General features: G+C 35.3%; 1 protein-coding gene across 1 annotated transcript in view; it reads left to right on the forward strand.

Annotated features, from left to right (window-relative positions):
• The window catches only part of KLHL1 (kelch like family member 1), a 240,105-nt gene that overhangs the window by 140,429 nt on the left and 74,484 nt on the right, over positions 1–25,192 (forward strand). The window contains exon 6 of the mRNA XM_074564447.1: positions 24,159–24,345. Coding sequence (XP_074420548.1) covers positions 24,159–24,345 — 187 coding nt within the window. The remainder of the gene's footprint in view (positions 1–24,158; positions 24,346–25,192) is intronic.

A 25,192-nucleotide genomic window follows, 5' to 3' on the forward strand; every position in this document is an offset into this window, starting at 1 on the left:
CAGAATTAGAAAAAATCAATGGCAGCCCTTCATCCAGAGTGACCTCAATAAGCTTGAGGATTGGGTAAACAGATACCCAAGAAGCGCAGAGTTGTGAAACTGAAAAGGAGTAACCGCAGATATCATAACATGTCCTTAGGGACAAGCACAATAGTAAATATTCTCAGAAAAAAAACTGGGGTTCATGACAGAGCCAAGAGCATGAATGAGGAAAACTGCATATTGGTCTACATAAGGAAAAATTCTGTCAGCAGGCCACGTGAAGTTATTATTCCCATAATACCTGGTGCTGCTAAGGCTAATTGGAAGCAATCTTCCAATTTTGCGCTCCACAATTCAAAAGGCATAGGTAGAAATTGGAGAAGGTCCAGTGATGGGCTACCAAGATGGTATATCAGCTAGGAGAGAAGAGACTGAGAAAGTGGACTTATTTAGTCTGGTGAAGAGGATGCTAAGTGATGACCTAATAGCAACCTAAGATTTCTTAAAGGGAAGACCATGGAACCAAATTCTTCTTGGGAGCACCACAAAATGTAAGAAGGGGCAAGCACCGCAAGGTGTAGCACGGGCAGTTCAGGTTGGACATTGGCAGGGATGGTGAGGGGAAACACTTGGAAAGCAGTGAACAACTTGAGCAAGTTTTTCAGAGGCTAAGTAATCTTCTTCATTGAAGGTTTTCCTGAATTAGGTAGACCAGGTGATCACCAAATCCAGTGTTGGCATTAGCCCTGATTTGAGTGAGAGACTGAACTAGTTGACCGCTGGAGGTCCTTTGAAGCTGGCTTCCTATGAATGCTTCTATGATTATGTGATTCAGGCTTCAGTTCCACCTTTTTTCCAGAGAAGTAAATAGTAATTGTCTTCTGTTTAGTACCTCCAGATAATAATGCTTTTTTCAGCTAGCGTACTGGGTCTGGCTGGGGTGGAGTTAACTTTCTTCATGACAGCCTGTATGATGCTGTGCTTTGGACTTGTGACTAAAACAGTGTTGGTGACACATTGATGATTTGGCTACTGCTCAGCAGTGCTTACACAGCATCAAGGCTTCCCCTCTTCCCTATCCAAAAGCCAGTAGGTCGGCAGTGGGCAAGAGGTTGGGAGGAGACACAGCGGACCCCAGCTGACTAAAGGTATATTCCATACTGTATGACATTGTGCTAAGCAATAAAAAGATCAGGAAAAAGAGGAGGAAGTGGGAGGACAATTGTGGTTTTGGTTATAGTTTGTCTTCCCAAGCAACTGTTATATGTACTGAGGCCCTGTTTACCAGGACATGGCTGGACATCTGTCTGCCAATGGAATTAGTGAATTCATTCCTCTTTTTGCTTTGCTTGTGCATGCAGCTTTTTTTCCCCCTATTAAACTGCCTTTATCTCGATCCATGAATCTTCTCACCTTCTTTTTATTTTATCCCCATCCCACAGGAGAGGGGAGTGAGTGAGAGGCAGGTTGGGTGTTCGGCTGCTGGCCAGGGTCAACCCATCACAGTCCTTTTTGCCACCCAACGCTGGGCACCAAAAAGGACTGTTTATGGGGAAGGTCGCAACACTGAGAATCGGGCAGTGATGAGTAAGGTCACAATCAGCTTCTACTTCAGTCTTTTTTTTTTTTTTTGATGGTAAGTTTTAGATAATTCCATAATTGTACTAGTAATAATATTAGATGATATCAACAACTACAGGAGTTTCAACATAGGAAGCCAGAGACAGTGTTCTCACATATCTAAATCTCTTCATGTTCATTTGAGCATATTTACTGTTCCTTAAGGAATCCTCAAATCCTGAGCTGAGGGTCCAATGACTAAACAAGGGAGTCACTGATACAGCAAAAGATATCGTTAAGCTATTTGTTCTCTGTCTGAGTCTGCAAAATTTATTTCCTTCAAAACATGAAAGAAAAAAGAGACAAAAATTATATGACAATGGCAAATACTTTTGGTTTTGAATTCCAGTTGCTATTCTGGATATTAACCTTCCAGAGTGACTCTGGCCTAAATCCAAGTTCGAATCTCCTTAAAAAAATCAAGTAAATACCAATACTGGAATCCTCATATGACATCCTGAGGTTCCTTCATATTGGGTGTATGACACTGCAAACTAAAAAGAAAAACAGGGAGAGATCTCAAACACGAGATCTTGGACACCCTTATTGCTCAGTTGTTAACTCAGTCCCCAGCTCTGGTTTGAACCACTCCAGTTAGCTCTCTGACAGAAAAATATGCTGTAGGGGATTGTAGCACTAATCCAACTGGTGCTACTCAGTGGTTTCTTGCCACGTTTTCTTTAACAGTATAAGCGTAGCATATGATTCTCTGACATGCTTAAGTAGTTATGCTGTTTAAGCTAATATTTTGAAGAATATGGGAAGAAAGATGAGGTAGACTAAGAGTGGCAGCCCACTACATGACCAGATACTGGTATTGTAATGTCTATGATGTACAAAGAATATACCTACTCTGAAATGGATCAAGAAAAGAATGCTAGGAAGGAGATGATTAAAACAAGAACTATCATAAATCATGATGCTAAGATTTACAAGCACATTGTGTCACACTGAGATCTCAGAGGGTTGGGTGTTGTTTTTTTTTTTTTTGTTTTACTTCCCAAAATAAAATGTGATACAAAGGAAAGAGTAAAATATGACAAAGTTAAAAGTCCTGATGGGATGTAGGGCCCTGATGGGATGCATCCGCAAGTGCCAAGGGAGCTGGCAGATGTTATTGCGAAGCCACTCTCCATTATCTTTGAAAGGTCATGGAGAACAAGAGAAGTGTCTGAGGACTGGAGGAAAGCTAATGTCATGCCAGAGTTCAAAAAGGGCAAGAAGGAGGACCCAGGAAACTACAGACTGGTCAGCCCCACCTCTGTCCCTGGAAAGTTGATAGAACGGCTGGTTCTGGATGTCATCTCTAAGCATGTAGAAGAAAAAAAGGTCATCAGGAGTGGTCAGCATAGATTCACCAAGGGGAAATCGTGCTTCACCAATCTGACAGCTCTGATGATAGCCTTCTAAGATGGAATGACTGGCTGAGTGGATGAGGGGAGAGCAGTGGTCATTGTCTACCTTGAATTCATCAGGGCTTTTGACACCGTCTCCCATAACATCTTCATAGGTAAACTTAGGAAGTGTGGGTTAGATAAGCAGACAGTGAAGTGGTTTGGGGACTGGCTGAGTGGCAAAGCCATTTCCATGAGGAGAGACTTCTTTACTTTGAAGGTGACAGAGCACTGGAACAGACTGCCCAGAGAGGCTGTGGAGTCTCCTTCTCTGGTGATATTCAAAACCCACCTGGGTGCGTTCCTGTCCAGCCTGCTCTAAGTGAACCTGCTTTGACAGGGGAGTTGGACTAGATGATCTCCAAAGGTCCATTCAACCCCTACAATTCTGTGATTCTGTTTCTTTCTCAGAAACGTGATCTGTTTATTTTTCAACATGTATGCCAGTTCAGAAGCTAGCACCCAATACTGTACATTACTGCAGTCTTTAAAGTGTTTTCTTTAAATCTGCCAAGCAGTTACAAAAAGTAACTTAAACCGTTCACACACCAGCCTCACCTCTAGCTCTTGTTGTGCAGAAAGAGATCATGCAGGCTTTGTTGGTTACTGGTCTCTGCCCTAGTTCTTAGTAATAGTTTTCTTTATAATTAACATGTGCAAGTTCTACCACTACAGAGTTAAATGAAGCTGTTGACATAAGTCAGACAAAAGGAATACAACTTTTTTTTCCTGTGAATTGTTGAAGATGGTGAAAAATAGATGCAAGATTAAAAAGATTACTTTCCTTTACAATAGCCGTATGTAAAATATCAGGTAATGTGTGTGTGTATGGTATGTAACGGTCTCATTCTTATCTAGACTCCCTTTCCCATGAAAGGTTGGACCAGATCTTTCAAAGTCACTTCCAACCTGTGCTGTTCTATGATTCTATGGTATATAAAATACCAGCTGAAATAATGTAGAGGCAAGATTTCAAACTACTTTTATGTTCGGAAGCTTCTAATCCTGCTACAAATTCTAAATGTATGGCTTATAAATTTAGCTCCATTCCTCCAATCAATAGGGATTTTACTTCATCCAGGTATCACATACTTTGCTTACTTCTGCACTGCTAATTGCATGTAAACCCGTGATCCCAACATGACCAAGCTGAGTGTTGTACCTCTTTATTCATAGTGTTAAAGGCTGTATAGTTGAGTATCTATGTCCGTACTCCACAATACCTGCTTTGGGCTTTCCTCTGTGTCTCTGTTGCCCTAACACATAAAGATACCCTGAGACACAGCCACCAGCACTAATGACCCATTTATGCAACTGAATTGTGTCCACTTTGTTATATGCCATCCCCATGAGAATATCCTGGATACCTTAAATTATCTTGAGGTATCACTATGTTTAGCAACTGAATTAAATCATAGATTTAATGCCTATTATAGATAAGCATCGGAAATGTAGACATGTATCACCTGTATCTCACATCATTCACACCTACCTATGAACTCCTAAAACAAACAGTTGTGTTAACCTCAAACTTAATTCCATTGTGTATCTTTTAGAAAGTTTCTCATAAAACTTCTTTCTTCGGATTCAAGTTCTACTTTTAGAGAGAACACATTTTTTTCTGAAGGAAAAGAGGCAGGTGACCACAACAGTTTCAAACCTGTTTGTAAGGAGCTTCAAAAAGAATTATTTTATAGTGATATACTTCTGGCAATTCTCTGTATTTTTTGGTCAATTTAACCTGAAAATTAACCCTTAGGCACTGGTGCGTGTCTATAATTGAGTACTGCATCATATAAATGTTTGTTATAATGCTAAAAAAGTATTTAAAAATTATTTCCAAATTAAAATTAAGTTTCAACAGAAAATTATTGAGAGCTGGAGGAGAAAATTTACTTTTTATTACAAAAAGGTGAAATTATTCCTGCTACAGTTTATACTTAAGTGTAAATCAAATAAAACAGTCTGTCATTTTCATTACACTGAAAATTAACTGAAGAGCTCTCTGGAGAGAAGCCAGGTCAAAATTAAAACCTAATCATTGGACCTTTGAGAAAAAAAGATTTGGGTTCCTTACTTTTAAATTCACTTAAAAAGATGAAAAGATGAAGTCATAGATTGTAAACACTATTAACAGATTGGAAAGATTGTACTGAGATCCTCTTAAAATGAAGGCTTAAATTTATAGCCTGAGTTTTTACAATACCTCATTTCACTTTCAAGGTGCAGTAATTATATTAGCAGTGTTGTCAGACTTGAGTAATAGGATATCAAACAATGTAATTCAAAATTCAATAGAAGAATTCAGGAGAAGCCAATCTGTATTAACATATTAAAAAGAAAGTATCATGAAGCTGAAAATGAAATAATGGAACCTGCAGTGTTGCCATAGAACTTTAGTTTAATTTTGCTCCGTTGTTTTGCCTGAAACCATCTGCTAAACTTAAACAGTTCACATTTCTTCATTCAAGTCAAACTAGAAAAATTGTTGGCTTGACCAATGTAAGAAATTATTTCACATTAGAATAGGTAAGATTTAGTTATGTCCTTTCAATAGGTGTTACAAATATTTTGTGTTGATCTGTACAGAAAAAAGTTTTTAATTTATGTTATGCATCTGAAGGAAAACAGTATAGAAGAGTTTATATCACGGGATTCCTCTTATCTTTCTCTCCTCCTTTCCTGAAACAGAATGGTTTCTTCCATGCTTCACCCATTCCCTGACTCAACCTGTACCTGGAACCATTCAATGCAATTCAGCAGCATGTTTGACCCTCTGTCTAACCCTATTTTGATTACTAGTGATAATCACCTTTGCTAAGATAAAAAGCTTGGTTTTGCTGGTTGTCTGTACACAGTGTAATGTATCTGTTGATGTTGAGGCTACAGCATGAGCCAAGAACCTGTGCAGCTTCTATTGGGCAAAACATTAATTTTATGGTGTTTCTTAAGAGTGTGAGGAGTTGCTAATGACAGTGCTGAAGGAATTTCCAAGCCCAAGTTAGGAGTTAACACATTATACTAAGTGCCTCAAATAGCATGACTAGTAAAGAATGAGGATGCTATACTTAGGTTTTAATGTTTCTCTGCAAAGATGTGCATGATAAAAAAGCACAAATATTTACTTGCAGAAATGGTTAAGTTAAAGATAACTTGTACTCCACCGGTGTTCCGTGTTTATGACAGGTTTTTTTATGTCCTGTGTTCTGATGTTCTTGCAGCTGCTTGTAATACTAGATCATTGGTTAACTATGAAAGCTAAAAAAAAGCATAGGGTAAAGGATAGATATTATTGCCTTTCTCTCTGCCACACTTTTAATAATATCACTTTCAGAGGCTTACAAATAACATCAGCAGGATAATGCATAGTCTTTGAGTATTAAATACACTGTGGCTCAGATCTGGTGAAACTAATATAGGCATGTAAATTAGATTTCTTGTCCAGGGGCAGAAACAATCCAGTCCTTATAAAGTGAAGTACTTAAATACCCTGTAAGTCACTGGAGGGAAAGTGAACTGATCCACCTGGGTTCTGTTCTTATTTATGCAGAGATATTGTAGGGTACCTGTAGGAAATGCTAAGCCTCTAAATCCCCTCAGAATGCACACGTAACTTCTGTCTGTACATCATTTTAAAAGTGTATGTGAATTTGCATATAATAATCATGTAGAAACCCTTTAAATCCCAGCTTGGATAATTGACGTTGTGAAGCAAACTTGTAAATTCCTTCCACAGCTCAGCTGGCATTTTGGCAGAGCTATTTCTCTGTACTACTAAAACACCAATTAACAAGGCAGTCATCAGGCTGAGGTTCATCAAGTTCTGACCTTTTCAATATATATTGGGCTAGATGAAACAACTGAAGGATCCTTTGCTAAGTAAAAATGGAGGGTGTCACTGTATGTCAGCCAATCTCTAACTTTCTCCTTCAAAGCAGTGAGACTGATAATATGAAGTGAAAACGTAGAGTTCTCTAGCCATCTCTAGCATCACTAAAGAAGTGCAGCTGATATGAATTCACACCTGACTAGAGTTCTAGGTTTTGTAGAGTGGTTTTCACCTACTGGTCTGGGGTAAGGGCTAAGTATGTGTGTATATCCAGTCATCCTCCACAACATTTTGTGAATTCTATCAATCATTTCTAAATTAATGGGATACCACAAGTTTATAATTTGCATCTGAAAGGACTAAAGGTATGATTCAGTTTCTTATTCACCTATATGTGTAGGCTTCTCCACATCAGCTAGATTCCTGACCTCCCACTGTAGGCAATGAAGATCCAGTGCAGTTCCCAGCACATAGGAACAAACCTGCGTGCTTTTGAGATTTGAGTGTCATGGGTTATCATGCTGCCTGGCTCCCAGCAGATTTTCTGGAAGCGTTCCCTCATAAATCCAATGCCATATTTACTGTCCCTCTGTGGATTCTTAGACACCATGTGGAATCTCAAATGGTGCTAAATGCTTGGGTTTATGCAAATGAAATAAGAAAGCAGTTGATCGGAATGTGAACTTGTATCAGAATAATATAAATTTGGGAATGTGAGGAAGTTTGACAATATTTTAATGTCAATGTAACAAAAATGAAATTTTTATGTAACTTCAAGTAAATAAAAATACACTAATTAAATCAAGAACTAATAACTTCTTAGTCCATAAAAAAGGAGGTTTCAGGCAAGCTTCTAGGATGATCTCCATATTATTCTATTAGCTTATCAACGTAGGAGAAATTTGGTCCTGAAATTTCACTTGTCTTTGAAATGGCAACTAGTTGATTATAGTCACTACAGGCAGAATATGCTCATATTTCTCTACTTTTCTTATACAGATCGTGCAGTAAAGCTAACTTTTTCTTTTTTTATAACAATTTGACTGGTTGAGGAGGTATCTTGTCAGCTGATATTTTTTCTGAAGAAAGATGTTATAGTTCAATGCACTGTGCAGATACGATCCAAAGGGATCTTTTTTTTGTCTTTTAGCTAATTCGAAAATTGTCCAAAAGTCCTGTAAATATGGCTGGCATTTCTTGCACAAGCAAATGACAATGTGAAAATTTGTAAACGGGGAAAATGATAACCATTCAACACAGTTATGTGAGACATTAATTTCAAAATATGGTTTTCTATCAGTAAAATTTAGCAAATACCAGTAAATATCAGTCAAGTAAAGGCTCTGAAGCTGTCATGAGGTGCTGTTCAAATAAAAAGTTGTTGCAACATAATGGTATAATACTGTTTCTTTATCTTACACACAGACAACTTACCTGACTTCTTATTAAGTATCTCATATATATTGAGCATATGGTTTGCTACTAAATGTGTTGGGGTAAATTTATTTAGTGGAAGAGTGGATCTTCACTAGGTAAATCACTTTGGAACATGATAATAAAATTGTTGGGGAATGATGATGAATAGAAAAAAAAACAAACCTTGCCTTTCTTTCTATTAATTCTGCATTGCCAAAGGTTCAGAACAATTTTGTGATAAAAATATTCTACTTTTGTTGCTCATTCTATGCAAAACATTTATTCACATAAATGTCCCCATTACAATGTATAGAGTGTGTCCATGTGAAAACATGTATTTTTTTGATAAATTAGATTATATTAACTGTTCAAATCAATGATAAGCTCTGGTCGTATAAATAAGAGCATATCTTTCCTTGACTTTCAAAACAGCACCATTTTCAGCACATACTTAAATGTGTAATACAGTTTTATTTGCATAAAATGATGTCTTCAGTTTTGAGATGTTTTGCCTGTTTTTTGTGTTTTTACAAGGTCATGTTATTTATAGTCATTATTTGGCACCTTTCTATCTTTTTCTGTCTTAGTGACTGTCAGATTGTTGATTATATCAGATTGTAGCAGAAATTGCTCAATGCGTGTATGGCTATTCAGTCATCCTCTTTGGCAACATATTTTTAAGTTATTTCAATAAATTTTAACTGATTAGGATGCCAGGATATTATAACTCACATCTGAAAATCCTGTATGTTCAATGAAACCAGTGAAAGTAAACGCAGTGGGAGTGGATCAGATAACCGTGGAGTACCCCAGGTCATTTTCCAGTTCAAACTCTGGTTTACACTAATTTTTTTAATCACAGAAGTAAAGTCCATCATAATGGCTTGCATGGATCTCAGCAATGAAAATTAGCATAACTTTCAGCAAAGCTCCACTGTCATTTAGGAATCTACTTGATATGCTGAGATTTGCCAATGCGCTTAACAGCCAGCTGTTCATAGCAATTTTAATGAAAATAGATATGTGCTAAGCACTTTTGAAAGTCTACTAGTGTAGTTTGCGTTCCTAAAAAGAGCTGCAAGTTGCTGACCGCTTTCAGATATCTTGTTTTGAAAACATTTGCAGATACCTGTTTCCCTTAGATCAGTCCTGGCTGTGTTTTCATCTATGAGCACACAACATGACAATTGCCATCAGATTCAAACTGTACTGTGTAAAATGAATGCTCTTGTTTCATTCTCCAGTAACACATTTTGCTCATGAGTGCAATAATAGCAAAAATCCTGTGCTGCTGGATTTTTAAATGATTTTGTGGTGTTTATCATGTAGCAATGGAGTCTGTTTTGATTAATGAGGGCAGTCCAGGTGCGGCCCCACCAGTGCTTAGTAGAGGGGAAGAATCACCTCCCTTGACTGCCCAGGACACTGTTAGCCTTCTTTATGGCAAAGGCACATTGCTGGCTCCTGTTCAACTTAGCGTCCACCAGGACCCCAGGTTATTTTCTGCCAAGCTGCTTTTCCAGCTAGGTGGCCCCCAGCATATACTGTGTTTGAGGTTCTTCCTCTGTAGGTGCCGGACTTTGCATTTGTCCTTGTTGAACTTCATAAGGTTCCTGTCATCCCCTTTCTCCAGCCTGTTGAGGTTTCTCTGGATGGCAGCACAACCCTGCCAGTCACTGTCAGCCACTCCTCCCTGTTTTGTGTCATTAGCAAACTTGCTGAGGGTGAACTCTGCCCCATCATCCAGATCAATAATGATTTCTGTAATTTAGCGTAGACATATCCAATCTAGTTTTAGAGTAACTAGCTTGTCAGGATAGTAACAGGGTGAGAGGTGACCCTTAAAAAAGATTAAACTGTCCTTCTATATGGCAAGTTTTACTGCTAGTTGTTTGTGTTCCATAGATCATGCCTCCAGCGGTCATGCAAACATAACTCATTGAAAGTAGTGAAGGCAAAGATCAATCACTACTTTCATCAATTGTTAACAACAGGTGGTTTTAAAAGCATTTAAAACATTGTTTTAAGAAGGAAGGAAGGAAAAAGGGATTGCAAATGCTTGGTCTGGTACAATGGGATACCTTGAATGGTCTTCCTGGAAAAGAGGTCTAAGAGACGAGTTTGGATTCCCTGCCCTAGTATTAAGTCTCTATTTTTGCCTTCTAGTACTGTTTTCTGGATCCTTCCTTCTCCCTTAAACTGTTTCTGCATAATACAAAAAACACATAATCAGAAACATTTTCTTCTCTAGTTCTAGATGAACCGTGAACATTTCAGAGATTATGTATGTACTAGAAGAATTATTCATATTAAATTTTTTTATCATTTATCCTTGAAATATACTGTATGGAAAAGTTGTTTAAATAGGCAGTTCTCTTTCTATGTGAGGTTTTGTTATTAATCCTTTTTGCCTATTTTTAAGATCTGAAGATCGTATTTGAAACAGGAGAACATTATTCAGGGAAAAGATGCTTCTTTTGTATTCCATTTCTTTGTACTTATTCTCTTACAGGAGTTTTATCAAAATGACATCAATTTTAGTAGACTACAGTTAACTACAGTTAACTGGTAACTACAGTTAAAAATAAAATCCCTAGTAATTTTCAAATGTAAGTTATTACCTGTTATTGACTGAGTAACTTTTGTGTTCCATTTTTTGGCAGCAGTCATGCTTCTACCTAATCTTCTATCAATTTATCACTTTCAGAAGAAAAAAAAATAATAATTTGATTCAGAAGGGCTTCAAATAAAAATATCTGCCTTTGAACCAAAGGAGACCAGACAATAAGAACATTTTGTCATAGCCCAACCTTTTTGTTGCTTCTAGTGTTGGGGTATTTTTTTATGTTCTCTTTTTTTAATTTGATTTTTTTTGTATGTCTTCCTTATGAATGCAATTTGACCTCTAGAACTTTTCTTATGTAGTATTTTAACACTATTGAGAAGTATGTATGTGTCTCAGAATTATGATACTACTTTTTTGCTCAAGGATTAGAGAAGAAAAAAACTCTAAGGTATTCTAAGGGAGATTCATTTCACCTAACTTCAGATATCTAGAAAGTAAACATCTAACACGTTAGATAGGTATTTATTTAAGGAGGGATTTATCTTGAAATAGTTTTTTTTTCTTCATTTACTGGAGAGAGAGCATAGCATGATGAATTTAAATGAAGATCTCTGCATCCATATAATTGTGTAGAAAGCTCGCGTCTTAAATTTTGCACTCCTTATTTCAACTACTATGTAAAATACATAGATTAATAAAATAGTTGTGAAAAGACATCCCTAGAGTGGAAGTGGGGGCGGGGTGGAGAGTAAAACAATTCCTGTTTTCCTAAACTGACTAACGTTTGAATCACTAACAGATCAGTGTGATAAGTAAATTGATCAAATTAGTACCGGTCTCAAAGATAGACCCAGTAGTACTAGTAGTCCAACAAAAGCCAGAGTATGTGCTGAAAAAAGTGTGGGCATATTTACAAATTAAGTTAAAATCAAAGTTTGAACAGTGCCATAAAAGATAACAAGGGACCACTTATAGAAAATAATATTGAAGATTTTAATAAATGGGCTCATTAAATCATAAGCTTTGGGGAAGTGTTAATGTTGTGGAAGTGGTTTCAACAGCACAGTTTAATTACTTACCACAGATGCTGCCAATGAACGTTTCAATCCCATTACTTAGTTTATCCAAGAGGGTGGGGGGAAAAAAAATCGATTTCTTCATTTTTATATCAAATTTAAAGCCTCAGAGAATGTGTGTGTGTGTGTGTGATTGTTTGTTTATCTAATATATTCATTTTGGTAACTTAATGACAGGTTAAGGAAAACAACTTCAACTATGCTGTATTTATTTTGTTTTAGTTTGGGTTCAGTACCCTGATGTGGGGGAGGGAGAGGGAGGATTCAGGATTATAACTGAAGGGTGGAAAGCCAGTTTAAAGTTTCTTCTGAATATGGAATTACTTTTAATATGTGAGGAAAAAGTTGAAATTACAAGTCAATTAAACACTGAACGTGTTTCCTCTGCCAGTGACTGTGATCACCAAAAATACCAGCTCAGTAGATGTCAGAGTTCAGTTATTAGACAGATAACACAATTAGATTTCTTCCCAAAATTCCAAGACTCTTAACTATTATTGCTGTGTGATTGATCTTTTGCAATATATTGTCACCTGCATGCATACACAGATCACAGAGTTACAGACAGACTAATGAAAGTCTGTTTTGTCTAAGCAGTAAATCTTACTGTAAATTATTTGTAATAGAAATGATTAGCCATATGTTTCAAGAAATAACTAGTCTAGAGTTTCTTAAAGAGCCTTAAGTCTGCTTCATCTGACTCCTGAGAAGAAAATAACCTTTCTCTGAGAGTACAGAAATATGACGGATTTAGTATAGTCTCTTTCTTCGTGATTCGGTTGAGCAGCTGGCTTGACTAACTGCCACACTATGAATAATTTAGTCCATGACCAACACAAATATTGAATTTCATATACTGAATATTTGTGTTACTACAGAAAAATGTTTCGAAATCATCTCTGAGCTAAAACAGGTTTACTGAAATCATTAATTAAACATGGATCAGAAAGAAAGAATTCCAAACAGATCCGGAATTTTCAATGAGTTGAAAGAACACGGTAGAAAAAAAACCAAAACAAGACATGCTAAATTAGAGAAATTATTAATTACAATTGTACTTCATTATTTTATTTCTAAGACAATATATTGAAACAATTTTTCTAAAAACAGATGAAAACTAGAAAAGATAAGTTAGGTACAAGCTTTTTCTTTTTTTTTTATTTCAATTTAAGGCCTCTAATTACAAAATAGTCAAGTGAGTAAAGCAGATAATTATGTTGCATTTAGCTCAATTCATTCAATTTCTAGCAAAACAAAAAGGTTTTTAAGTAATATAGCTAAGGTTCAGTGGATAAAATGAGATTTAGAAATGGAGTTTAAACTTCATCCCATACGTGATCATTATGACGTTTAGGAGTCTAGAAAAGATAACAACTTTTGTATTTTTTAAAATACTTAAAGGAGAGAGTGAGGGAATGTTTGCATAAAAATTGGGGGCAATAATTTTATGACTGCAATACATTTTTATTTTCCTATCAAAATATAGTAATTTAAAAGTAAGAGTTAAAAGTCATGATAAAATATGTTTGTAGGAAATATGCAATTATATGATTCCTCAAGATTCTTCTGCTATGCAAAATTAAGCAAATTGCTTATGTACAAAACTGTCCCAATTTTCAAAATAATATATATTTTCTCATGTCTTTTTCTAAGCACTATTTTAAACTATAATGTAAATTTTAAAGGGTTTTTTTACTATATTGTTTTTCTCTGAATATAATTCTTAAGCTTGTAAATAATGCATACTTAATCACAGAATCATAGAATGTGTTGGGTTGGAAGGGACCTTTAGAGGTCATCTAGTCCAACCCCCCTGCACTAAGTAGGGACATCTTTAACTAGATCAGGTTGCTCAGAGCCTCATCAAGCCTGGCCTTGAATGTCTCCAGGGATGGGGCCTCCACCACCTCTCTGGGCAACCTGTTCCAGTGTCTCACCAGCCTCATTGTAAAGAACTTCTTCCTAATGTCTAATCTAAACATACCCTGCTCTAGTCTAGCACCATTGCCCCTCATCCTGTCGCTACATGCCTTTGCAAACAGCTCCTCCCCAGCTTTCTTATAGTCCCCCTTCAGGTACTGGAAGGCTGCTACAAGGTCTTCACAGAGCCTTCTCTTCTCCAGGCTGAACTCTCTCATCCTGTCCTCACAGGAGATGTGTTCCAGCCCTCTGATCATCTTTGTGGCCCTCTTCTGGACTGGCTTCAACAGGTCCATGTCCTTCTTGTGCTAAGACCTCCAGAGCTGGATACAGTACTCCAATCAATAGCCCAAAATACCTTCAATTTCTCACGTAAACAGTGCAAACATGCTGCTGTTCTCATTCCTCTTGTCTTAGTATTTTGTTCATGAATAATTAATTTGTTATGTAAAAAAATAAAATTTGTTATGTGTTTTTCCTTATTAGAAAATATTACCGATGACTGAAATATCCTGGTCATTTTACTTGAGAACAGTTAATAATATGATTAGTAGAAACCATTTAAAGTTCTAATGAAGGCATTTAAATGAATATGTTGCATTGTTAAGAAAGCCATAATTCTTACTTACTCTAAATGTGTTCTTTTCAAGTATAGGTTTTAAGCAGGAAATTCACTTAATGCTGCGAGAGCAAAAATTAAAGTGAGATTGAAAGAGACGAGCCATACTTTAATTCCATTCCCCAGTACCTTTCTGTAATTAATTTAATAATTATCTTTCATTTTTACCTTGGACCTTTAGAACTAACCCATAGTATTGGAGAATTCTTGATTCTGAGATGTTTTTATTCGCTTTTTCAAGCATGTAAGGACTTCCATACAAAAACTATGCAGTAAAATTGTTTAAGGTTGGAGAAGCTGGTCAGAAAATAGGCTCTAAATTTTCAACCGAAACAGGAGAAGTAAGAAAAATTATAAAGAACTGAGATATATTTTCTGCAGAAAACCCCCAATGTTTTGTAAGAAAAAAAAATAATTCTGAAGGTATCAGTCATAAACTCAAAAGCTGTTAATTTGCAAGTTCTGTTTGTTTTTTCATGGAAAATGCTTTCTATCTTGGAGGAGAAGAAAACTCCCTATTAGTTCTCTTTCTGTTTTTAATATATAGGGTATTTCAAGGCTGTGCAGTTTTGTCTATGAAAGAGAGTTAAAAAAGGAAAATAACATTTTATTTTGACATACAAGGGAAACGAGGCAGGCAGAGTTTGATAACTTTTGATGTTGTGTCTCTTGTCATTGAAAGCCTATTCATGCATCTTTTTGATTCCCACAAAGAGTGTTTGCATGTACACTTTTGTTCTTGGGTATATGCCAGGGAGTCAAATAATTAAATTGAATGTCTTTGTAATGCCTGGTAGATAATCAGCATAAATTAGAAAAACTTACATGGCCTCTTAAAAAATGCCTGTTTATGAAGACTAATTGGTAACTGGTTAACTCAAAATTACTTGTAACTTCATACTTTCTAGTAGTGAGTACTAAGTCTGACTTTTCTCTGCTCATATTATATTCATTTTCAGAATTTTCAGTATGATTTTCCTACTATATTTTTGTGACACTAAGTAGATAAAATGATTTTGGATAAAACTTAATATAGTGAGGTTTAAGAATCCTCTGGAATGTGTTAATCTAGGTTAAAAATTAGGACTCAGCATTGGAAAATCAAATTGATTTGGGTAAAGCCTATCATGCCTTCCAGAAAAAAAGGTAATCTCTTTGGTATGCTGTTTCATTTCTCAACCTTGTTGGACTTTTAGTAAAAAAAAATAAATTAAACTTCTATCACTTCTAGAAAAGAAAGTTAGTTAAAGTGCTTTATTGCCTCGATCATGAAAAACAGCATTCATTCTTTTCTAGCTAGTTTTTAACAAGATTTATAATAATATAAAATCACAATTTATGTGAAACTCTATTATTCGTGATTTAAACCTTCTTAGTGAGATTAGCATTTAAATTATCTACCATCAATTTTATTTAAGTTTTTAACAATGGCTTATGTCTATTCAATAACTGTAGACTAAACCAAAGATCTTGTTCATATCAACCATCATTTTAATCCCAGAGATGATAAGGATATGTTCGTTTAGGCAGAATCCTGAATTAATTGATGCATGACCAAATGTATTCATACAGAAGTAGATCCATTTGGTACGCTATTAATAATATTAGCTCAGTATACAGTTATTTCTGCCTATAAGCTCTAGTTTAAGTGGAAATAATTAAGTTTGACATCAGGCTATTCTTGGAAAAATAAATACCAAAACTATTTACAATCATTGCAGAATTGTCCTGAAAAACATTTTGTCTCCAAGATCAATGTACCTATGAAAAATGTAAATGACAATTGCTAATCAATTGCCAGTTGCAGAACCTATGTTCAGCTCTCTCATGGAAGTCTGCATAATTTTTTTGAAAATGAAGCATTTCAACAAACTCTTAAGATGAAACAAAAAAAAAAATCAAGTAATTGATTCACTATTTTGTTTATCTCATAGGTTCAAAAGGTTTTAAATAAGGATATGAAATTTAAACATTATTAAACAATTTGTTTTTATAATAAGAGGGTTTGTATCCAGCAGAAGTAGCTCAGAGATTATTGGTTTTGTAAAAAAGAAGTAGCACTTTTTGGGGGACTTCTTTTTCATTAATGTTTGCAGTGGAGCACGAATAGCCTAACTGATATTTCCTAAAATGAGTATACACAGTTTTAATCAGAGTAACATTGAATTAAGTTGAAATGTGCAGTTAGGCTGGTATTTAGCAGCATTTCTTACAGTTGTCTTATGGGCAGAAAATACAAAGTGTTAAACAATTTATGCCATTCATCACATTAGGCAACTGAAATACTTCCATTCATATACCAATAAAATGACGTGGGAATAATAACTTCTTTTTCTACCAGCTTTAGAGAGATAAAAAATTCTTCTAATTGGAATTTTTTCCAAAGATGCACAGTGTTTCTTAATACGTAGGGCAGTGTAAGCACAGTAAGACTTTGAAAGTTGACTGAGAACCTTTTTTAAGAAAAGTTTCAAAACAGGTTTTTTTTATACTTTCCAGGAATTCACACAAACCCTTTATTTGCTTTTCATTTTAATCTGTACAAAGAACAATCATAACCTTACATTTCAGAAGCCTGTATTCTTTCCTGGTATCTGCATTACTGTGATCATCAACAATAACCAGCCATAACAAATCTGTACATGGAAGAAGAAACATAAAAGGACAAGGATGGCTAATCAAATTTATCTCTCTTGAAAACCATTCAATATGCAGGCTTTATGTTATTCCTTCTTCATATATTTGTTTCATATGGTAATGTGTTTCTCTCACTCAAGATTGTCAAGTGACTTCAGATACATTTTGGATCAAGAAAGAGACTCATGGGCTTTGTTTAAAAAAAAAAAAGTGCCATAAAAATCCACATCTCATTTACTCATAGTTAATTTAAAGGATTTTAAGCTTCATGTTCTTCTGTTATGATTATTAATGTTATTAAGATAAGGCTAACCCTGTGTTGTGCATAACATTGCCTTGTAAGTTGTTGAGGGCACAGCACTCTAGGATTTTTTAGAGAGAGAATGCATCTAGATATTGGGATAATTTTGAGAGAACTGGAAGTTGCTTTCTGCCTACCATTAAATCGAAGTGTTTGGGTATGAACTTTAATCCTATTCGGTGTATAGAATAATTATGTGTTGTTAAGGACTACTCAAGATTTTAGATCACAGGAAATAGACATGGGCAGATAGAGACCACATAAAGCATAGTTTCGAATGATGCTGTGCCCCTTTTGGCAGCAACTAACACTTGGAAAAAAAGAAGGTAAAGAGTTTTGCATATGCTTAGTATTTTACTTTGGCATGCAGGAAACATTTTCTCACTTTGTTCAGATTTAAAGCCCTGACACCTGTCCTGGAGGAAATATCAAGTCTTTCTTTATAATGGTAGGAAAACTATGATGTTTCCGCATCTTCCCTTTTGGGTAGGCACATACCAAGGTGGTGGAATTTAAGATTTAGTTCACCCTGACTGATGAATACTGTCACATCTCACATTTTTCACGAGCTAGGAAGCCCTGCCTAAACAGTCAGGGCATGTTCTCTGCCTCTTCAGAAGGATGAGGATACTGTGAGTTTTGGTGAGGCAGTTTTCTGGCTTTTCCATTGTCTTGTAATCTCTTCCAAGACTGATGTGCAGGAGAGAAGAGGGTGATTATTTCCTTCCCAGGCAGGTGACACCCTCTATTTCCTCAGTAGTGGATGAATTTCATCCTAGATGGCACACATTCAACAGGGGATAATGGGACCCATCCCATCTCTCAGATGATTATTTATGTAGAATATGTAATATTTATCATTCAAATCAGCTAATACTCTCACCTGGATCATAGCTGCAAATCAATGAGATAAAAGAGGGGCTGGGGGAGATATGTCAGGGAGCAGCAAAAGTAGAGCCTCTCCCGAAGGAAGGAAGGTAGGATCTGAGAGCAACAGCAAGACAGGCAACAATAAGGGTGCAGTTCCATGGCATGGCCATTGTCAGTGACTGCACCAATACCAAACTCCTCCTTTTGTGCTCATTAGACTTGACTTTCCTTTTGGCAGTACTGGAGTACCTTTCACTCATGATCTCAAATTGCATGTGCCTCACTGAGATGAAGCACGTCTGCTGTCTGCAGTGCTGTGTAGAAAGTAATTTAGAAGTACAGCCGAGAAAGGACTTGGTGGGTTTTTAACTGGGAAGAATGAGAAGTGTGATGACACAAAGTTACTAAAAATTCTCAGGATATTGCTAGTATGAGAAATTCTATCAATGCTAGAAGTAACTATGCTGAAGTAGCACTGACATGGGTCTTCTAAGAAGTGACAGCTCTGAGTTTCCATGTGTTACAAACCCCAGAAATCTTCATTTAATGTTAGATACAATTCCCTCTTAATGAAGTATGTCATAGCCATGAAATACCAAGCTGAACATAACATGGTTTCCAGAGAAACTTCCTTATTAAGTGAATTTCCTGATCAAGTGCATCCTGATTTAATAAAAATATATTGATTATTTTGATGTAATAAGGAAAGATAACTATGGAGTAGAAAAACATTGAAGCAGATTATTGAAACTTAGAGAACATGAAACAGCTTTATATAACTTTTGGTTTCTTAACAGTAGCTTTAATTTCAACTTTTTTTTTTTTTCCCTCACTCAGAGGGTTTAGCCATTAGGACAGTCAGAAATACAGTGTTTATCACGAGTAGGAGGGAGTAATTAATATTTTTCTCAAAATTATTTTTCCCATATCTTCACAGTTGTGAAAAGGCCAATTTTTTACCCCCTAAGATTTTTTCTTTTACTGCTACTTTTTTAGTTAGTTAATTTTTGTTGCTGTTGTTGACAAAAAAAAAAAAAATCATTTGTCCATTGAGTAGACATTTTTTTTTTTTTTCGGAGGGAAATAACACAGATTTCTGTCTGCTTTTAAAGTTTTAGTTAGAAATTTTTTTTTCATTTCTAGAATGAATTTCTAATGAGAAAGAAAAAAAGCTGCATCCTTTATTTGTGTTTGGTGCATGAAATCTCAGAATTATATGACAGCACAGTGTTCACTGGTTATCACTTCTTTATTTGAAACACCTGGCAACTCAGTTAGAAAATCTCATAGCTATAAATATTTGCTTTAAGAGCCTAGGCACAGATTGGACCATCAGAGTAAAGAAGTAGCTGTCTGATAGGAAGTTCCAAATACGATTGTTGGACTTCAATCCTTAGTGATATAATAAGCTTGCCACAAAAAAACCCCTTGTCATTAATTCCATCAGGCATTAGGAAGTGCAGGTAACAGTATATTACCAAATTTCTGTGTGGGAAACTGATAATTTGATTTCTCAGTTTTGTTGTGCCTGTATTCTGTTAAATTAATTGTTGACAGAGTACACTGTTTGGTTCAGAATTCCTCAATGTACGTTAAATCATTTTGCAAGAGAAGATGTCGTCCTGCCTAAACGCTGAACATGATCTGTCTTCAGGTCTTTGATTTTTAATCTATTGAATAGTGGGCTGAGAACTTCAAAGGGAAAAAAAATCACAAAAAAGATATATTAAAAATCTTAATGTTAAGAAATATAAATTAACTTATTGTTATGAAATACGCTTAGAACCACCTTTAATTAACACATTTAATTATTCTTATTTAGTAACATTAATTGCATAATAACCAACACCAGAACATGCACACACACACACACATAAAAATCCATATCATATCTAACGTAAAAAATGCTTGTTTTTAATTTCTTGATAATCTGAAGTTTCTGAGCCCTTACATTGATATCGTGGGTGTCAAGATTCTAAGAATACACTCTTTAGAAAGTTATTAAAAACAGCAGCTTAAATACCTTCCTAAGAATTGTGTGTTCTACACACTAGGAAAGGTAAATACATTTGAAAATAAATCAGACTCTAACCATAGATTCAGTTTTCTTGTTGCTCAACTTAGATTTAGACATACAGTAAAAATTACAGTGATTATTCTGCTGTTCTTGTACTGACCCTAGCTCAATAATATTACATGTAAAAACATATAGAAATGATGTATTTTGCGTAATACCATTACAGTCAGTGTGAAAACACTCACCAGTGATGACGGAAGAGAATAGAATCTTGATATTTAAATTCATGAGGTTAGATGTGAAGGTAACATATGTTAGACCATAATACAGTTCAACAAATATGTCAGAGTAGTATACATTTTAATGCACTTCCTGATAAAATTTTAAGGGGCTGCCATCTCGACTGAAAATAGCAGACTTTGGGAGCTGGCTATTTTCCTGTAAAAAAAGAAGTCAATATCAAAGTTTAAGAATATTTTAAAGTATAATTTATTTCACGTGCAATTTATTTACAAACATTTATATCAAGCTATTAATCTCAACCATGTATGACAAAAATAAATATTTCATGTTTGTTTAGCCTTCTTAATTTTATATTTGCGATATAACATATATTCTTTATAGCATTTACTGTCACATCCTGATAAGAAGAATACATGAATATTAGGATTACTACATTTAAGATGTTGTAAAATTATTATTTATGCAGTCCTTGTGCAAACTAATAAATCCCAAGGTTTTCTTTGTATTACCTGTTCCCTTTGCAAGCTTACTATTTGCTATGAACCTAGGGGCTTTGTGTGTATTGCTAGTTTTCCTATAATAAATTATCACACTTTTAGTCTTATTCCTTCTCCCTGAACTCAGCTCAATTACTTTGTTGTAAGGGATCTTTGTACCTTTCTTTTTAATTTCTCTTACCCTCTTCCATTTTTTATATTCCCCATCTGTTTTCCTCTTTCATGGTATCAATATTATGGATATTTTATGATACCAGATAGCCAGGAAGATGAGCAGAATCAAACAGGATGTGTACTGTCATCTGAAATGTGCCAGAGATTTTCAATGTACAAAAGACATCATACAACTATCAATTTTGCTAACTAGAGGCTAATATTTTAATAATGTACACTGGATTTAATCCATTTTTGCCTAGAGCTTTACTGAACATAAGTGTGACTCAAACTATCTGCAAGTTTTCTTGCTCATGATTAGCCTACAGAGAACACCTCATATCCTTGCTAGTTCAGCTAGATAGCTTTAATTAAATAAAATAAAATTAATTGCCACATAGCTGTTGTGCATCTATTAAAGATGATACTTCAATTTTCAGTAGAGAAGATGTGACTAGCATTTAACCCATTCAAAATTCCTAACTGCATTGCTACAACTTTAATGTATAATGCACCTGGTGAACAAACAGTAGTAATAAATAGATAAGCAAATAAAAAAAAAAAAAAGCCAACCCTTAAGTTCAAATATAAAATCTAGGGTTTGGGTTGTCTATTTCCATTCACTCCTGAAATGTTGGGTCTATGAAATATGAATTTCTGGAAAAGTCATTTTGAAGCTCTGTAGTAGTTGAAAACACAAAAACAAAAGTTGCAAGTTATTAGGAAATAAAAAGACAAAAAAGCAGAGCACATCATTATGCCTCTATAGAAGTTCATGTTTTGATGGTATCTTGAATACCGTGTGCAGTTCTGCTTGCTTCACAAAAAAAATCTAACAGGCCTGAAACATACAGAAAAAGCCAACAAGGGAGATAGAAGATATTAATCTTCCTTCATATAAGCAACGATTAATTAAGCTAAGGTTCCTCAGTCTAGAAGACAGTCAAGTAATGGAGAATACGATGCAAGTCTAGAACATTATAAGGAACTTGGTATGGTAGGGCTCAATTATTGATTTTCTCCTTTAATAGAAGAATTAGAGGGCATCATTGAAAGGAATGAATGAAACAAATTGAGTGAAAGTAAATGAAGCAGCAGGAGACAGGTTCAAAAAAACAGAAGGAGGTAAACCTTCATATACAGCTAGTGAGAGGCCAAATTTGTTGTGAAAACGTAGTATAGATGCAACAAATTTACATAAATTCAAAGGAAGATTGAACTAGTTCATGAAAGATAAGCTCCCTGAGAATTATGAAATGCGTGGAACAGACATCCACCTCAGAATGTCCCTGATCTGAAAGCTGAATGTTGGGGGAATATTAAGGGGAATTACATTGACTTATGGCCACGGTTGGAGACATATGTTATCAGGCTAGGCAAACCTCCTTATTCACTTTTAATAAGCAGATCTACTGTCAGGTCATCAGCTATGTAGAAGAAGAGTTCTGGATCACCAGTGGAGATACTGCAGTGTTTAATGCCTTGCTTTGGACCTGAATAGATTCATTTCGTGACTGACACCTAAACTCAGAAGCAGGACTCTGCTGTCTACATGTACAAGCTAGTAATATTTTAGATGTCACAGAACACTTGTGTTATCTACAGAAGGTTAACGGATTGATAAAGGACATTCATGCATTCTTCAGCAGCCATTGAAGTCCAGATGAAATAGCTGAGAGTCCTTAAAAGGAATCTAGCTGCCTGTTTAGGCAACTGCATAGCAGTTTATGTACATTTGCATATATGTGTCTGTGAGGGATATCTATCTACTTATAGGCTCTGGGAACTAAATTCTTCTGCTTCCTGACCTTCAGTCACTTCCCTGAGAATGATTTGGTCTCCCAGATAGATGCTCTATTGAGATCTAGAAATCCACCAGACTGTACAGATGTGCTGTCATATGCAATTTAAACCTGCTCTAATTTGATAGCAGAAAATAGAGATCAGCATCTAGAGATAATAATTGCCTAAACACAAACATTGAGAGTTTGATTGATTTCTGATACCTTAGGGTATCTGAGATATCTATGTGGGTGGCAGTTGTGGCACAAAATCTGCATAAGCATTGCACTCTTCTGACCTAACATCAGCAAGATCACAGAATCATAGAATCATTCAGGTGGGAGCAGACCTTGGGAGGTCTCTAGTCCAACCTCCTGCTCAAAGCTGGTCAGCTATGAGGTTAGACCAGGTTGCTCAGTCCAATGGGATTTTGGAAATTTATAAGGTGATTTACAGCAACTCAAAAGCCAGTAGATATGTCCATACAGGCAAGTGAAGCGAACACTTAACATTTACAACTTGTAGCTTTCTTCCTTGGAAAAGTAGTAGAATATTCTTCCAGCTGTGTGCCCTGAGCATCTGTTTTGGTAACTACTGATTACAGTTTCTATGCCAATTGTAAAGACAGTTACATTGTCTGGATTATTAATCCTTAGTTTTGCCAATAATACAGCAAAACAATGGATTCAAAACTTTGATAAACAAGTTCTTTTTTTGCGGAGGTTTTTTTGGTTTGTTTTGGGTTTTGTCAGGTTTGTTGTTGCTGTTAGAATTTTGTTTTGTTTTGATTTTAAAACTAAGGGATTTTCCTGGAAAGTATTACATAAAATACTGTAGAATGTTGTCATGTTATATAACTACACATTCAAGATACTTGCTTGCAAAGAGATGACTTCTGGATCTTTTCAGTGTTATGTTGAAAACCATTAAAAATAAGTCAGGCGGTAGCCTGCAAGGGAATACTTAGTTTTCTTCCATGTTTTCAGTAAGACAGTAGTAAGATTGTAGTCTTAAGGGATGTTGAAACAGTGATCTAAAACTTGCCTATAGTCTTTTAAAAATCAAGTAAATACTTATTTTCCTGTCCCTCCTCCAAAAAAGGTAGCCTCGCAAACTCCTGTATTCTACAATGAAGTGATATACTTGTGGCATCCGTTTTGTGATCTTCTCCCATTGCATGGTATTGCTTTTCTATGAATTTGGAGCATTTTTGATTCATGATTGTGTCATTCACAGATATTGGCTGACCTAGAAAACCATGCGCTTTTTAAGGATGACCTAGAATGCCAGAAGCTTATTCTGGAAGCCATGAAATACCACCTTTTACCAGAGAGAAGAACTCTTATGCAAAGTCCAAGAACTAAACCTAGAAAATCTACAGTTGGGACACTTTATGCTGTTGGAGGAATGGATAACAACAAAGGTATTAGAGGATATTTGTTACTTCATAAAAGTTATTTTTTGCATTTTCTTTATTAAAAAGTAGGGAAATAACTTTCTGTTCCAAGACAGGGGTGGGGGTATCTAAATCAGTCAAGAAATATTGACAAGAGTTTTAGTCCAATGAAAATCTACTGATATTTAAGGAAAAATATAATACAGAAAAGAAAATGAGTTTTGAGTTCATTCTTTGTTCCAAATTATTATAATTTCCAAAAAGAATTTTAACAAAAAATCTAAAGTGACATTAATTTACCTTAGTTTTAGCTTTCTAGAAATTACATTTCATTTATAAGTAAGTCAAATATGTATGCACCTTTTCTAATCAATGGAAAAAAGGCAGTTAAATAAGCAGTGTATTCTCTCTTTAAGTAGTAGTCTGAAATAGTATGGATTATTCATATTCTTCTGATGCAGACATCTATTGATTAGAAAAAAAGCCTAGACAACTGGCTTAAACTAGATTACTGCATTGTCAACAGCTAAAGGAAGGTGAAATTATCCCCATTTTACTGTGAAGAAAAATAGGAGGCAGTGGAAATTTTATTAAAGTATTTTGTTGTTATTTGTTGGGAATAAGAATTATGATGATGGGTTTTATTTCTGCTAAGAAGTCTAATCCACTGATTTCTTGAATGGAATGAAATAAAATATTTGAACTAAAAGCTATTATTATTGTGTTATAAGACTACATACTCATAAAGGCTTTTATTATTATTTTTTTCCTGAAATTCACTAACAATCCACAGTATCTGGTGTTTAAATGTCTATATTTAGACTGGAAAATGTGCTTTCAGAAACATTCATTCTAATATAAAATCAACTGTACT

This window comes from Larus michahellis, chromosome 1 (genome assembly GCF_964199755.1).
Source record: "Larus michahellis chromosome 1, bLarMic1.1, whole genome shotgun sequence".
In the NCBI taxonomy this organism is placed as follows: domain Eukaryota; kingdom Metazoa; phylum Chordata; class Aves; order Charadriiformes; family Laridae; genus Larus; species Larus michahellis.